Here is a 17,075-nt window from a genome sequence, read left to right as displayed (position 1 = left end):
TCAGAGAGTATTAAGACATGCGCATGGGTGTGTGCCTCTCAGCAAAATCACACACACTCAGCGCAGGCTGGTTGCTTTATTTATAAGGCAAAATGGGTTACATAGTACTTCCTCTTTTAACCGAAAGGGAAAAGGCCAGACATTACCTAAGCTTATCTGACCTCTGCACACAAACTAAGAATAAAAACATAGAAGTATATCACACTTATCTGACATCACACACACTGGGTTAAAGAATACATACTTGTATACTTGTCAAACATCTCAGACACTAAAGTAAGGAATGCATTATGTTCTCTTTAACAATAAACTTGGTTATGTGAAAATATATGAACACTCGATTATAAGGCACACTTGATTATACTTGATTTCATAAAAATCCTCTCAAATTTCCCTCCTGTTGTTAATATATTTCACAGGTTTTAATCAATGCATAGTCACTTGTTAGTCACATTTTTGCATGTCATTCAGTGAAGTATTTAAACAACAGTTCTGTAAAGACTAGAATAGGGATTTTCCACTCTTTCCTCCATATTCAGCATATCATATTGGCGATAGGGATCCTCCATATTCCTCTGAACCAAAACATAGTTTCCTAACATACGCTTGAACATGTTTGACATTATGCTTCTCAGACATGGGATAATACAAGCAGTGAAAAGGCAAAATAGTAACATCACATTGAAAAGGGCCAACAGGCCTTTAATCACTAAGGATTTCCAGGAGCCACTCAGTAACCAGTCCCACCAGCCTTGCTTAACGGCTACGTAGTCCTGCTGCTGAGCGTCTCTCAATTGTTTCAGAACATTCAAAGCATTTGTCATGTTTAATGAATGTATGTTGTCAGGTATGTAGGTGCAACAGGTGGTGTTGAACAACACGCAGAGACCTCCTTTCTCTGCAAGAATAATGTCCAAAGCTACTCGATGTTGCATGACAGTGATGCGGATTGCATCAATTTCTTCATTCTGTGCTTTGTCAATGCGGGTGGAAGCATTCAAAAACAGTCCAAAACGATAGTCTAAAGTCTCTATTTGTAGTGCGTGCTTTCCTACTCCGATCCAGGGAAACAAAGCGTGCATTACCTTCTGGCCGTTGGTCCAGAGTTGTAACTTACAAGCACCTAAGCACAACAGCTTTGGGGCTGGGGCTGGTGCTGGTGCTGGGGCTGGTGCTTCTTCTGGATTCATCAGGTTGTTTTCCTCAGTCATCTTGTTGAGTTTTTATTCAGGCGTCCCTGGTGTTGTTATTGGTTCTTCTCTTTGGTGGGATAGGTCACTCTTTTACTATGTGTCTGTTCTTCAGGATGACCTGGTACACCTAAACTTCTGGTGAGTAGACTGCCAGCGAAGTGGAGTGGCGGGATATACCCAATCAGCCCTTCCTCCACCGGCAGATCACCTGGAAGCTAGGGGAACCGGCGTCTTATTGTGGTGCAAACACTTTCTTCACGTGGCTTTGATGGATCCACGAAGGTCGTTCGGCTATCTTACAAGCTGTCGGTGTAGTAAGCAACACCTGGAAGGGCCCCTCCCACCTCGGAGCACTCCAGTTTTTTCGCTGGAGGACTTTAATCAGAATCCAATCACCGGGGTTCAACCTGCAAGAGACTGGAGATAGATCACTCGGCAGTTGATTGCTTAGTATCACTTCTTTATTCTCAAACAGTTTTGTCATCCATTCTGCCATCGTTGTTTCTGCAGGAAGCAGGGTGCTGGGGTTTAGCTGATTACACTTCTCTATAGTAATGTGTGAGTGTGAGAGCAGAATACCTACATAAGAGAGTTGTCTCCGAAAGCTTGAGTCAAAACTGCCTTCATGTACCCTGCTACTCCATCGACATGGAGAATAAAAGGTTTTTCATAGTCTGGTAATGCTAAGACAGTACATGTTTGCAATGCTATTTTTAAATCAGTGAAGGCTTTTTCTGCTTCTAGGGTCCACTGTATTTTGTCTTTTAATGCTAGGTCTTTTCCATAAATTAGGTTCTGTAGTGGCTGGGCCAGCAGTGCATACTCTGGGATCCAGCACCTACAGAAATTGCACAGACCTAAATAACTCATCATTTGTTGCTTAGTTATTTGGTTTTGGTGCATTTTGGACTGCTGTCTTTCTGCTCTCTAGTAAGGTGCGGCCTCGGCCTGTTAGTTGATGTCCTAAGTAGATGACTTTATCACTCCACAATTGTAACTTGTGTTGTGATACTTTGTGGCCTTGTTCTGCCAAATGTTGCAGAACCGTCATTGTGTTTTCTCTACAATCATCTTGTGTATGGCCTGTAATCAATATGTCATCTACATACAGCAGAAATTTTCCTGGAGCAGGAAGAGAGCAAAGTGACATTGATTTCTTTAGAACTTCTGCATACAGTGTTGGGCTATTTTGAAATCCTTGTGGTAGCCTGGTGTATGTGTATTTTTCATTATAAAAAGTAAATCCAAATAGATTCTGTGAATCTTTATGTAAGGGAACAGAGAAAAATGCATTTGAGAGGTCAATCACCGAGAACCATTGTTCTTTTGGTGTTACTTGATTTAAAATGATATGTGGATTTGCAACCACTGGAGGTATTTGCTCTGTTACCTCGTTTATTGCTCTTAGATCATGAACTAGGCGATATTTTCCAGTATTGGCCTTTTTTACTGGAAAAATTGGTGTATTACACGTGGCTTTATTAGTTTTCACGAGAATACCTGCTTTCTGCATGTCTGCTATTACTGGCCTAATTCCTTCCTTTGCTTCTGCACTCAAAGGTTATTGTGGTTTCATAGGCCTTCTGGCCCTGATGCTGACCTAACTATCAGAGTGTCATTAGAGAATCTCATTTTCACTTGAGGCATTTTTAGATACCTTCTAGTTTTTCAAAGAATTCACACATCTTACATATTTCAAACTTTGAAGTTTTTTGTTTTGTCTCTAATGACCTTATGATGATCTCAGTGCTGCTGGACCCGAGTGTCTCTCTGTGGCTGCTGGTTTGAATTCCCAACCTGACTGAAGATCCAGGGAAGATAAAGCTCTAACGCTCTCAGCTCCATTAACACCAGCGTTCCTAACAGTGCCAGGTTACTGTTATCTTTGCGTCTCATCATCCTCTGGTTGCTTCTGTTGAAAGAAGGTGAAAAATTAGCCAATCTGATGACACAAGAATCAACAACAAGTTTGTGTCTATTTGTTTGTTTCTTACATTTACACGGTCAGAGAAACATGGAGCGAAAGCAGCGACAGCCACAACTGATATAAAGGCAAAGATAACGACGACCACAGAGACCCTGGACCGACCTGCTGATGTATGAAAACGTTTTACTAAAAATATCTCTCAAATGGAAATGATGCAGACGAAAGTTGGACTGTTGGACTCTCACAATTTCTTGGAGTCGTGTCCTGAGGATTTGGAGTTTGGAGGATTTGGGGATGCAGTGGTCTGTCTGTCGTCAGGTTTTTAGTATTGTTTGGATCTAAAAAACAAAACAAAAAACACCTCAAAAACCAGTAGAGTCGAAATCTGTTTGTGAAACTTGCCTGAAAAGTTGGAAATGAGTTAAAAACAAAACAAATCTTCTCACCGACTACAAGTTCAACAACAGCAGACTTGACTCTGCTCCGCAGCTTGGGGATGAAACATCTGTATCTGCCGTTGTCTTCCTCCGACACGTTCAGGATCTTCAGTGAAATGTTCCCGTGTTTCATGTCGTCCATGAACAGCTCCGTCCTCCTGAAGTACGAGGCCATCTTCATGTCGGGGACCTCCTGCCTGTCCCTGTACAGGTGAACGTACTCCACTCGGCTCAGCCGGTCCAACGGGTCGGGCTTCAGGTCGGGTTTGGACCACTCCACCGTCAGACCCTGGACATCGAACGTGGGCTCCAGGTGACACGGCAGGATGACATCATCACCTGGAGCGGCGATGATTGGAAGATTTGAACCAATCACCACAACCACCTCACCTGGAAATACGAAAAATCAATTCTCCCGAACTCCCACAGACCCCTGTGGAGTTACACACTGACGACCTGAACAGTTTGAGTTTTTGTGCTTGGGATACAAAAACTTTTTTTCATTTAAAAAAAAGCCTTATTTTCCCAAAAACGTAGTGAAGAGATTCAGTTCAATTCCGTTTTATATATTGTGCTAAAATTACAAAAAATGTCTGTTCAAAGTGCTCTAAACTGTAAGATAAAGATCCTACAGTATTTCTGGAAAAACACTAACAATCCGATTCTTCTAATGGGCAATCAGTTGGCAGTGGAATGAAAAAACTGCTTTTAACGAGATGAAACCTCCTCCAGAACCAGCCTCAGGGAGATGCAGCCATCTGCTGTGAGTGGTTAGTATTTGTTTCACTTTTTAACCTGTTATATCGCAGGTCTGTGCAGTAAGAGCGGATACAGGGCTCTGACTGATCTCTCTGTGGTGCTAATCATTTGTTGAAATGGAAAATAGCAGCTGTTGCCTGTGGATGAGACACATGCAGTGTCAGCAGATTTAATAAAGCAGTCAGCTTGTTGTCCTTCTAGCTCACTATTAATTTTTAATGTCAAGAGGAAATACAGAGAACAGCTGCTTCTGGGAGAAACTTCAACATACTGAAATCATCAGAGCATAAATGATGACTTCAAGTCACTGAAACATCAGGAGGTGCTGAATAATTAACCTCACAACCAGGAAGAGATGAAGAAAGGTCACAAACCTCTCTAACCAGCTACAGGCTGATCTTTTACAAATCAGATCAGACAGATTATTATCAGATTATCTGAACCTTTGAGCTCCACTTCAGTGTCTGGGGGTTTTCTTGGGGTTTTTTCAGATTTAATCTTGGAGTCCTTTATAATAAATAAATATACATTTTCTAAATCTAAACCTATTTTTTTTTATCTTAAAAAGAAAATAAAAGAGTTCTGAGTCAAATATATCTCCCAGAAAAGCTAAAAAGCTATTAAGACTTTGTAATTCTGCTCCTATGTGAATATTTTCCTAATAATAAACCAGCTTTCATCGTTCGTATAACCCGACGTGTCCTTTTGTCCTGTTCTTCTGTGTTTAAGCATCTATCGGTTGCTAGACAACCATAACGTAAACCCCAGCTTTAAATAAACGCCGTTTGAACTCGTTAGATCTCAACACAAAGACAGGACGCTCATATTTTCAGATACGATTTGATTTTTAATGTTCGATTATTTAACGTTTCTTCACATTAAGTCTACATAAACGCGCAAACGTGAGAGGAAAGTCGCTCATTGCAGTGCAGAACATAAATGTAGCAGTTACGGCGCCGATCCAAACACACACGGATGCTGAGGTGGTTTAATAAATGGATCCGTTTACCTTGAGCAGGACTCCTGACAATGAAGCACAGCATAAAAGCCCAGAGAGTAACAATGAAAGAGGGTTTCTTTGAGTCTGAGCAGCAGGTACACATAATAGATGATAACAAATATAGAGCCGCTGTCTGAGTGAAATGACGATTCTTCTTCTTCGTCTTTTATTTCTTTTCGTTTGTCTTTTTCTGTAAAACTAGAGTCGGCTTTTCTCCTGCCTCGAACTCTCTCATTACTTGTCACAGTCAAGCAGTTTGACATTATGGTGGTTGGGGGTGGGGAGATTCATGCGCATTGCGATTTGATTGGTTAAACTCTTTACTAAAATAACTAAAGCTTTACTACTTCACTTCACAGGTCTTTGTCTCCGTGTTTTCGAGTTTTTGAGCATAATTCAATAGAGATTCACAGAAATTCATTACTTGGGGGGCAGGGATAGCTCAGTAGGTAAAGTGGTCGCCCCATGATCGGAAGGTCGGCGGTTCGAATCCACTTAACGGCTACCCTGAGGTACCCCTGAGCAAGGTACCGTCCCTACACACTGCTCCCCGGGCGCCTGCTTAGTGGGCTGCCCACTGCTTCACTGAGTGAATGGGTCAAATGCAGAGAAAAACAAGTAATTTCCCCATGGGGATCAATAAAGTATCCATTATTATTATTATTATTATTATTATTTGACTATTACTTTTTTCAGTTACAGTTGCCGTACAAACTCTGGTTCCGCGTCATTTCGGTTATTTGGCTCTTTCTCTACTTGGTATAGGGGAAGCAAATGTCTCCATCAGGCAGAAAGTACCGCCAGGTGCCCTGATGTAAATTACACCGGTGACTTGTAATACTGAGTTTTCATGAATTACATTCATGTTGCACAAACCGAAAACATGCTCCATGCGATTTTTGGCCTGATGCAATCTTACTTATTGCAGAGTACATGTAGAAATTGACCTCATTGTCATGTTATCTGTTGCCACGGATCTGACAGTGTTTGCACCATCCTCTTCAGCGAGCTCTTTAGAAAGACTCTTTCTTTCACAAGACAGAAAGAAAAGGCAGACTGCCTGGTGGTTTTTTACGAAGGTCACAGAGTCAGTTGCAACATCTCCCTCTGCGTATCTGTACATTTCTGAACTACTGGGAAACGCTGGCAGATGTGACACGATTTTCAGCGCGTGTCACTGTGTGAAAAGGGGTCAGCGGTGAGCATACAGTAAAAGCAGCCTGACAGTAGATACGAGCGACACGGGCGGTTGCCCGGGGCGGCATCGTGGTGGGGGGCGGCATCACGTGCATTGGCAAAAAAAAAAAACCCAAACAAAAAAAATGCTCGTAGCCTACTCATGCTGCCCCGACATCAGCCAGCGCGTATTGGGAGTGGCATAGGCACCGATCGGTTTTCTATCGCCAATTTGAGTAAGGGCGCCCTCCGTTAACGAGGTGCGCCTGCTGCTTGCGGCACAGGGAGGAGAGGGCGGGGCTGCGGGGGATTCTCTGGCTGGCTGGAAAATAAAAACAAAACAAAAAACACGAAAACACCAGACATTATGATACAGACTTATAATTTGCACCGATGTTTTTTCGAAACGTGAAAAGTGAGCGCGAGAGCCCTCGGTGCGCCTGCTCGCTGCTGAAGTCAAAGTAAACTTTTTCATCTCCGCTACATACAGCCCAGTTATAGAGAGACGAGACGACGAGGCTCCAGTTACAGCAGTGCAAGTAAACAAACAATGTATATAAGAAGAGTAAGAAAATAAATCTACACTTTAGGACTCGGGGTAAAGGATCAATAAGAATTTAAAATGTATAATTTACAGTTTGATGATTTAAAGTCTCACACACAACCCGTCGAAAGGGGAGAGGGCCCTGCTGCTTCCAAATAGAGCACATTTCATTCATAATGTTGTAAATCCAAGCCCATTATGTATTCATGATTTGAATCCTGGGTTGTGTGAAATCCCAGAAATACACTTTAGACAAAGTGAATCTGTGAACTAAGGTGTAGGTCTGTTAGGTTATGTTGTGGCGATCCTCGAGTTGGTGGATTTGTGTTCATACTGAGTGCAAAATTAAAACCAATGGAAGATGGACAAGAAAAGTTCAAAGCCATCAGGTGCTCAGTTTACAAAAAAAGAGGAGGAGAGGAAGAGGGAGTCTTCGCCCAGGGCGCCAAACGGGCTAGGACCGCCAATGCAGCCTGACACACAATTTTGTCACTGCGCTATTTCAAAACACCAGTTTGCATTATTACTAAATCTAACCCTGTTGGTCCCGTTACCTTTAACCCATGCGTTTTGTTTTTCTTAAGGAGGCATTGCAGTTGTTGCGACACACTCACAGGCTCATTGTGCCATCAACTGTTGGGTTCAGATGATTAATCAGCCTTTTTGTTTCATCATTTCATCATGAGTTTGACATTTTGAATTCTTCTATTTATATAAACCTATCCAGTGATATTTTAACATGATTTCAGTCTGTTTCGAGTTTAAAATGCATATCTATGCATATTAAGTAACAGACTGATAGCTGAGGATCATTACACAGCAGGGATTTATTTAAATGCCGGTAAAATTGAATTGGTCATATGTTCATTCTTTAGACTGTAGGTTTGCCCAGTGTAACTTCCTGTTGTCAGGAATAGCGAGCACTGTGGTCAGTGAATGCTGGAACAGCTGGATAATACAATGATACATTGTTTCTGTACTGCATTTTATTTCACATATTGTCTGCATCCTTTATCCTTTGTGGCACTTTGGGAAGCAGGTGGAAAATGTGATGAAATCTTTTCTAAATTTAGTCGTTATTTCATTTTTTTCCCATCTATTTAACACCTGTTACCTTTGACTTGTAACAGCTATGTTGTGATTTCTAATGAACTGAGTAGATGGTTTGATGCCCAGCAGGAGTGACTAATATTTTCCTGCCTATAACAAGTGAATATAAAGTCCTCGTGGGAGAACATTGTCAGCACAACGCCTGGGCTTAGCTGTTTTTTTATGACCAGCAGCATAGTTCCGGAGAACTGCCCATGTGTGTCCAAATCCCTGCTCAGTTCTCTTCTCAATAACAGGAATGCTCTGTTCATGTTATTCCTTTGGTTTTTTGGGGAAGTTACAACCAAAAGCACTTTTTATTCCATGCATCAATACAGCAAACATTTGCCACTGAATCATTAGAAGACCATTAAAATTTTCAGACACCGAACACCATGTTACAAAGTCGGTATGACAATGTCAATGATTTATACTAAAGTTAAGCTATGCTAAAGAGAAATTTGACACATTTATTTTGTGATTAAAAGTCAAAGATGATCTGACGTGTCACCCTCTGCTGCTTAGGGAACAAAATGCAGGAAAGCCCCATGAGAGATTCTTCGAAGAGTCCCAGTGAACCATTAAACTCATCTAAGCCCTGCAGCAGTAAAACTCTGTGTGAACAAGTCCAGGAAGGGCCTGCTGGGACTTGCACATGAGATTACATATTCTGGTAACTGTTAACCATACAGTCGAGCTTATATTCCTGTAACTATGATCTGATGAACCAATGACAACATAAAACAAATAAAAAGCTTTTATGAGCAAATTTTTGAAGCTGTAAACACAAAATCTGACATTTCCTCTTTTATAACCCCAGTAAATAATAAAATGATAGTTACTGGCAGTGATCTGGTCTATATATCTGTTTCTCTATTGAAACATTTTTCCAACTCTTACCCATCACTGTATGCTTGGGTTGAATGGCCTGCTTTGTTATTTCATAGATGAAAACTCTTTTTTTTTGGTCTGCACTCATCTAACTTACTGAATTACATTCATCAAAGAAGTGTGATAAACTATTGTTTTTGGTCCCAACACTCATTTCTTCTGTTTGCCACTAAAATTCGCACTGATTTCGGAAAAAAATGCATTCAGATTTTCAGCTCCTTCCTCTTGGAATCAGTGGCAAAATCACCTTAAAGGAACTTAATGTCATTTTAAATGACTTAGTGCTGTCAGGGCTCTGTGTGCGGGCAGGCGGAGATGGGGATCCAAATGCAGGACTCGGAAAACGGAATGCAACTCAAAACCTCAGCTTTATTGCTGGCAAGAAAACAAAACATGAAGTGAGGACTGAACACTGAGACCAAAAAACACACAGGCATAATCTGATGGTACGACGCAACACTGGGTTGAGGACAACACAGGGCTAATGTGGTAATCAGGGAATGGGTAACAGAAGGGAGACACAGCTGGGGGAGATCAGGGCTAACGAGACGGGAGAGCTAAGCTGCACACTCTAACATAAGACAAAGGTCGTGTCCAAATTCATGGGCTGCATCCTCCTGAGGACCCGGCCTTCGCGGTCTACGTTGGCCGGGTCCTCAGAAGGTCGGGTAGGCCGGAAGTAAACGGCAGTTTACTTCTTTTTTTTTTTTTTAACTTATTTTTACTTACTTTTTTTTTTTACTTATTTTTTGCTCTGGTTTACATCCCAAAATCCTCTAGTCTTATAGTATACGACAGCGGATCACTTGTAAACATCGGTGCCAAGGTTGCACATCTAATCTTGGACACTTTTAAACCCGACCCTTCCTGGTCGCCAGAGATTCTACGCGGCGCGGAGAACAACGAAGGCTGGGCCGCTCATCCGAGGCGCAGAACAAAGAAGCGCCGAGGGAAATGCGCTGGCATTAGGAATAGACTGAGACAGCAGGCGCATCGCGCACCACTGCCCAGTATCCTACTGGCCAATGTACAATCCATGGAGAACAAGCTCGATGACCTAAGAGCAAGGGTCACCTTCCAACGTGACATGAGGGACTGCAACATTCTGTGCTTCACGGAGACATGGCTGACCCCCACCGTGCCGGACCAGGCCGTAACTCCGTCGGATTCATTCTTTGTGCTCCGCGCGGACAGAACGGCAGAGTCAAACAAAACCAAAGGTGGAGGAGTGTGTTTCATGGTAAACAGAAAGTGGTGTGATGCCAGGAGCATTTCTACTCTTTCCAGCGGCTGCTCGCCACATCTGGAGTTCTTGAGCATTAAGTGCTGCCCTTTCTATCTGCCCCGTGAGTTCACCTCAGTCATCACCACAGTGATCTACATCCCACCCCAAGCGAACACAGGTATGGCTTTGTCCGAATTACATGATGTGCTGAGCTCGCTTCAAAACAAGGACCCTGGCGCAGCCCTCATCGTAGCAGGAGACTTTAACAAAGCGAACCTCAGACAAGTCATGCCAAACTTCTACCAGCATGTTTCGTGTTGTTATGGTTCAAAATATTGGGGATGGAGACAAGAGAAAAAACCACAATAACAACACTGGTCCGGCCGGGTTAAGTCAAACGATGATTTTAATGATCACACACGTGGGAGATGGACACTGTATGCAGACAGCCTCTGATCTCAAAATGGTGGAGCATTGCTCAAACTTTTATAGCCTCTGGTGCCCCCACCTTATCATAAAAAGCCTAAACATTCACATGCTTTCTCTCACACAGCGCCTAAGCTACGACCTTGGCTCCCTGTTTCTCTGCTCCTGCTGAAATGGGGCAGACAACTCCAGTATATTCTGTTCTCTTCTAATCAGACAAATAAGACAATAACTTTCTGCGAACAGTATTTCTTATAACTCAGCAGTATAATGCATCATAAAACAATATCATTCATTCACAACAAGTCAGCAGTTTAATGTAATGCAAATTAGTTTAACTAATGCAATAGTTATCAGCTTCTTCTAATTCAGGAGAATAATGCCAACTAAAACTACATAATAATTCACAATCTTTAATTAGGGGTCTAACATGGCATAAAATAATATTATAATCTAACAGTGTCCAACGAGAGGGGATCGTATTTTGGATCACTGCTACACGCCATACAAGCAGGGCTACAAAGCTGTCTCTCACCCTGCTTTTGGGAAGTCTGACCACAACGCCATCTTCCTCATTCCCCAGCAGTGTTGGTCAAGTTACTTGAAAAAAGTAATCAGTAACTAATTACTGATTACCTCCCCAAAAAAGTAATCCCGTTACTTTACTGATTACTTATTTTCAAAAGTAATTAATTACTTAGTTACTTAGTTACTTTTTAAAAACACGATTTACAACCTGAAGAGGTGATAAAGCGATAGATCTTTCAGCCCAATTCTACTTTTTCTACATAATCCATCATACAAAATGTAATCAAATGGAAAAGTCTCTTTTTTTTAACTTGTTTTATCAGTTTTAATCTTTTAACTTTATGCATCAAGCAAAAATTTAATTATATGCAACATTCTCTGACTTGAATAAATTAGTTTAACATTTAAACCTATTTTCTGCACATTCCACCACATAAAATAAAATATTTTTTGTGTTTACACTCAGTCTTTCAAATAGATGCAAGTAAAACACAGCAGAAAATAAATAAAGTCAAAGACTCAGCGGTCCTGTTGCTCTATTTTCACCTGTGAAGCAGGACTACGGTAGGCGGAGGTTTACCCTGGTGCAGGTGTGCCGCGGTCAGTTGAAGAATCCGCGAGTTTCTCTGGGAATTTCCCATTACGTCGTTGCGCACTTGGTGCTTGCTTGGAAGTTTAGGGGGTTTTTTCGCTGTAAAAAGAAGTTTTCTTCCCACGCACGACGGACGCTAATGTTTTGTCACTTTTTATGGAATCAAACTCAAAGTAAGGTCAGTACTTCCACGCTTTAAACGCTGCACGCTCATACTCTCTCCCACAATCGATATGTGATCCATTGTTGATCTGCACACAGCTGTTGTCACTAACGGCGCACTCGCTTACGCCACTGTCGTGAGACATTCTCGCAAAAAATCACGGTTTTAGTAAAGCAGTAACGCAGCGTTACTACGGGAAAGTAACGGTAATCTAATTACCGTTTTTGCAATAGTAATCCCTTACTTTACTCGTTACTTGAAAAAAGTAATCAGATTACAGTAACGCATTACAAGTAACGCCTTACTGCCCATCTCTGTTCCCCAGTATAAACAAAACATGCGGAGGGAAGATGTGACCACGAGGGAGGTTAAACGGTGGACTGCCCAATCAGAAGCTACGCTACAGGACGCACTCAACGACGTCGACTGGGACATGTTCAGAGCATGCGCAGTCGACATCAACGAGTTTACGGAAGTAGCAGTATGCTTCGTCAATATGCTAGCCGAGGAGATTATCCCCACTGTGAGAGTCACCACATTCCCAAACCAGAAACCGTGGGTGGACAGATCGATCCGCACTGCAGTAAACGCCAGGACCGCCTCCTACAACGCGGGTCTCGCCACTGGCGATATGAGCGCCTACAAAGCGGCCTCATACGGGGTGCGGCGCGCGGTGAGAGATGCCAAACGCCAGTACCGGGAACGTGTAGAGTCCCGCTTCCACCAGGGCGACACACGGAGCATGTGGCACGGACTACGCACCGTCATCAGCGAGAGACCGGTGACCAGCATCGCGGAGCATGACGTCCGAGCGGCACTGAGGAGAGTGAACACAAGAAAAGCGGCGGGGCCAGACGGCATCACCGGCCATCTGCTGCGCTGCTGTGCTGACCAGCTAGCAGGTGTGTTCACTTACATCTTCAACGAGTCCCTGGCGAAGTCTGTGGTCCCCACATGCTTCAAAAGATCCACCATCATCCCTGTGCCCAAGAACAGCAAACCCTCATCCCTGAACGATTACCGGCCAGTTGCACTGACCTCGGTAGTAATGAAGGTGTTTGAGAGGCTGCTGAAGAACATCATCTCCTCCTCCATCCCAGACACCACAGATCCGCTGCAGTTCGCCTACCGATCCAACAGATCCACAGAGGATGCCATCGCCCACGTCCTGCACACCACTCTCAGCCACGTTGACAAGAAACAGGGTAACTATGTGCGAATGCTGTTTGTTGATTACAGTTCAGTGTTTAACACAATAGTGCCCTGCAGACTGTTCACAAAGCTCAGGGATCTGGGACTTAACAGCCGTCTGTGTGCATGGGTGTTGGACTTCCTCACTGGCAGAACTCAGGTGGTGAGGGTGGGTAGATGCATCTCTAACAGCATCACCATCAACACAGGAGCACCTCAGGGATGTGTCCTCTCGCCACTGCTCTACTCCCTCTACACTTCAGACTGTGTGGCCACCCACGGCTCCAACACCATTGTGAAGTTTGCTGACGACACAGTGGTGTTGGGTGCCATCTCCAACAACGATGAGGCGGCCTACATGGATGAAGTGAAGAATCTGGCATCGTGGTGCCAGGACAACCACCTCCAGCTGAACGTCAGCAAGACCAAGGAGCTGGTGGTGGACTTCAGAAGGGGTCAGCACAGAGACTACAAGCCCATTATCATCAATGGAGCTCCAGTGGAGCCACCAAGTATCTTGGTGTCCACATCTCCTCAGACCTGACATGGGGTGCCCACATTCAGGTCCAGACCAAAAAGGCTAGGCAGCGCCTGTATCACCTACGACAACTGAGGAAGTTCAGGGTCTCTCCAAAGATCCTCAGGATTTTCTATACAGGCGCTGTGGAGAGCATCCTCACACAGAACATGACATCGTGGTTTGGGAACAGCTGTGTGAAGGACCAAAAAGCTCTCCAGAGAGTGATCCGTACAGCAGAACGCTGCTGCAGGATTGCTCTCCCCCCGCTTCAGGACACCTACACCAGGAGATGCCGGACTAGAGCAGCGCAGATACTGAAGGACCCGTCCCATCCTGGAACAAACTGTTCCAACTCCTGCAATCTGGTAGAAGGTTCCGCATCATCCAGGCAAGGACAGAGAGACTCAAGAGGAGCTTCTATCCCCAAGCCATCCGGGCCCTAAACACACACACCCGCCCTCTCACATCATCTATAACTGACTGAGACAGGACTCTTCCAGACACTAAACCAAGGCACAATGTACATTTCAAATTCCTTTAATTTTAAATATGTTAATATTGTCTATCCTGTAAAATAGTCAGAGGTCTATTCATATTAATGTACAGAATTCACCTGGTTGCTGCTACTACTGCACATTCACCCAATGTACATACTATATATATATATATATATATATATACATATATATACATATATATATATATATATATATATATATATATATATATATATATATATATATATATATATATATATATATATATATATGATGTTCTCCCTCTACCCCCCCCCCCCATTTTTGCACATGTCGAGGAGCGTGTCAGGCTACATTTCACTGTGTGTTATACTTGTATGACTATGCATGTGACAAATAAAGAAACTTGAAACTGAAAAACTAACTAAAATATAACAGGACACTGGCAAAAATTCTCGACCGTCTCATACTTCTGTTTAATCAGTTCTCTGTTTGACGTTTAGTCAGCTGTGTAAAAACCAAGGAGGAACCCACCCGGGGGATTAATAAAGTTTTATTTTATCTAATCTAATAACTTTAATCTCAGCCAAACCGATTTACTCACGAACAAACAAAACACTGAAAAAAGCCCAACAATAACATTTTTAGGTTGTCTAAGTGACTTATATATTACGTTTAACCCGAGCAGCGAAAGTCCGCGGTGATCTGAAAATGATGTGCCGGGAGTTGTGCCGTTCTCGGCCGCATCAGTAACCCTCAAGCTCCCGGCTAGCTATCGAGCTGGTGGGTAGCAGACGTCTCCGAAAATGTCGAAGCACTTTTGCAAATATGCGATATCTTGATAAACCGAGCAGATATTTGATGTTTACACAGCTACTTGCCTGAAAATATGTTAAAAGTTTATTTTGTGACCCAGAAAGATTAGTATGAGTAATTTTAAAACTTAGTAGCGGCCGCCATTGTTGGAAACTGGAGTTTGGCTGGGCTGCGCTATGAATTCTGGGATATGGTGGGCCACGAAGGACACACTCGACCCATCCTTCAAATTCGGGGAAAAGGAGGACGCATTTGTCGGCTGTCTACGAATTTGGACAGCCTTCGGTGCATCACTGTGATGTAATCGGTCTACAAATGCGTCCTCAGGAGGATGCAGCCCATGAATTTGGACAGGACCGACTTTCACAATAAGACAGGAAACAAGAACCACTAAACAAAGATGCAGACACGACACTGAGAGACAGACTAGACACTGAACAGAAACTCCAATACACATGAGAACCCAAAACCTAAGAACTGATCCCTCACCAAGAATAACAGAAACAGATCTATAATGATAATAATAATAAGCACCAGAACATCAGAAAACAATCCATAATGCAAAAATAAACCAAAAATATAAGAAACTCAAAATGCTGGGTCAACACTGACCCAGAACCGTAACAAGTGCAGTTATTTCAGACAGCAGTGGTTACTGGCCTCTCTTGAGGAAGGGAGTTTTAAAAACTCAAACTTTCCTAGTTAAAGAAAGAAAGAAAGAAAGAAAGAAAGAAAGAAACTTCCCCCTTTCTGTTAGTGTAAAGACATTTAAGCTGATTCTTAAAACATCAACACTTAATGATTATTAATACAAATTAAGACCAGCCAGAGATGTCTTAAAGAAATATGTGCACTTTAATCAGTACACCTCAGTTTTGCTTCATTCAGTGTAACAGAAGACTTTCTTTGTTTATTCCTAAAACATTGTTACATTGTTACCAGTAATTATGCTCATCCATTTATGACAGCCACAGTCATTTGGATGAGCACCACATCAGCTGATAAAGAAATCCAGACTGTGTACTGACTCAAACTGGATTCAGACAGCAGCAACAGTGATGACTCCCTCAGTCAGTAATATGGACATGTTCCTACAGCTGCAGTTCAATGTTCAGGGCACAGAAATGTTCCCTGGCTTTCCCTCCATAACTAGTGCATTTCCACTCTGTTTTACTGGGGGAGCCGGTAGTGAGTGCAAGAGTCTGATAGCTTGTTGGAAATAAGATATCTCGCAGTGTGGAAGATCGGGTGAACTTGATGATGTGGTTAGAGCTGTGTAGGGCAGTGCAGTCGTGTGTCAGGAGAGTGAACAACAGTGGGCTGAGAACATAACCCTGAGGAGCTCCTGTGCTCAGCCTGATGGTGCTGGAGATGTTGCTGCCGATTCGGATGGACTGAGGCCTGTCTGACAGGAAATCTAGTATCTAGTTGCAGAGAGAGGTGCTCAGTTTGCTGAGTTTCTCAAACTAATGGTGTTGACTGCTGAGCTAAAGTTTATGAACAGCATTCTGACATAGGTGTCTTTCCTGTCCAGGTGGGAGAGGGAGAGGTGAAGTGCAGTGGAAATGTCATCCTCGGTCAACCTGTTCGGCCGGTATGCAAACTGCAGCGGATCCAGTGAGCGGGAGAGGTTGCTCTTCACATGTGCCATGACAAGTCTCTCAAAGCACTTCATAATGATGGGGGTCAGGGCGATGGGACGGTAGTCATTCAGGCAGGATACTGAGGATTTCTTTGGCACTGGGATGATGGTGGTGGACTTGAAACACGCTGGGACGATCACCTGGCTCAGCAATGAGTTGAAAATGTCTGTGAAGACATCACTCAGCTGATCAGAGCAGTTTCTCAGTACGCGACCTGGGATGTTGTCTGGTCCAGCAGCTTTCCGTGGGTTGACCTTGATGAAAGCTCTTCTCACATCGGCTGCAGGCAGAGAAATGGTCTGGTTGGTGGTGGGGGGCGTGTCTTTCTTCGCTTGTATGTTGTTCAGTCCATCAAACCATGTGTAGAACTTGGTGTGAGGGAGAACTGCACTGAAGGAGAAAGATGACATTGAAGAACAAGATTAAGATCTGAATATTTGTTTTTTTTCCTATTGAGGCCTGTGAGAAGCAGGATAATT

The 17,075-nt window shown here is 43.1% G+C and overlaps 1 protein-coding gene across 1 annotated transcript; it reads right to left on the bottom strand.

Moving 5' to 3' along the window:
* LOC146673802 (butyrophilin-like protein 9) lies at window positions 1-5,550 on the bottom strand. The gene is made up of 5 exons (XM_085391766.1): window positions 5,326-5,550; window positions 3,567-3,947; window positions 3,366-3,458; window positions 3,188-3,285; window positions 1-3,105 (listed from the first exon to the last, which is right to left on the bottom strand). The coding sequence occupies exons 1-5, from the start codon at window positions 5,417-5,419 to the stop codon at window positions 3,073-3,075; spliced, it is 699 nt and encodes a 232-aa protein (XP_085247892.1). The 5' UTR covers window positions 5,420-5,550; the 3' UTR covers window positions 1-3,072.
* Between the last annotated feature and the right edge of the window lie 11,525 nt (window positions 5,551-17,075).

The sequence above is a fragment of the Rhamphochromis longiceps genome, linkage group LG3, assembly GCF_057381845.1.
Source record: "Rhamphochromis longiceps isolate RC_006_pf linkage group LG3, R_longiceps_female_GT1.1, whole genome shotgun sequence".
NCBI lineage: Eukaryota > Metazoa > Chordata > Actinopteri > Cichliformes > Cichlidae > Rhamphochromis > Rhamphochromis longiceps.
The sequence above is the reverse complement of the archived record's forward strand: the minus strand, read 5'-3'. Positions and strand labels throughout refer to the sequence as shown.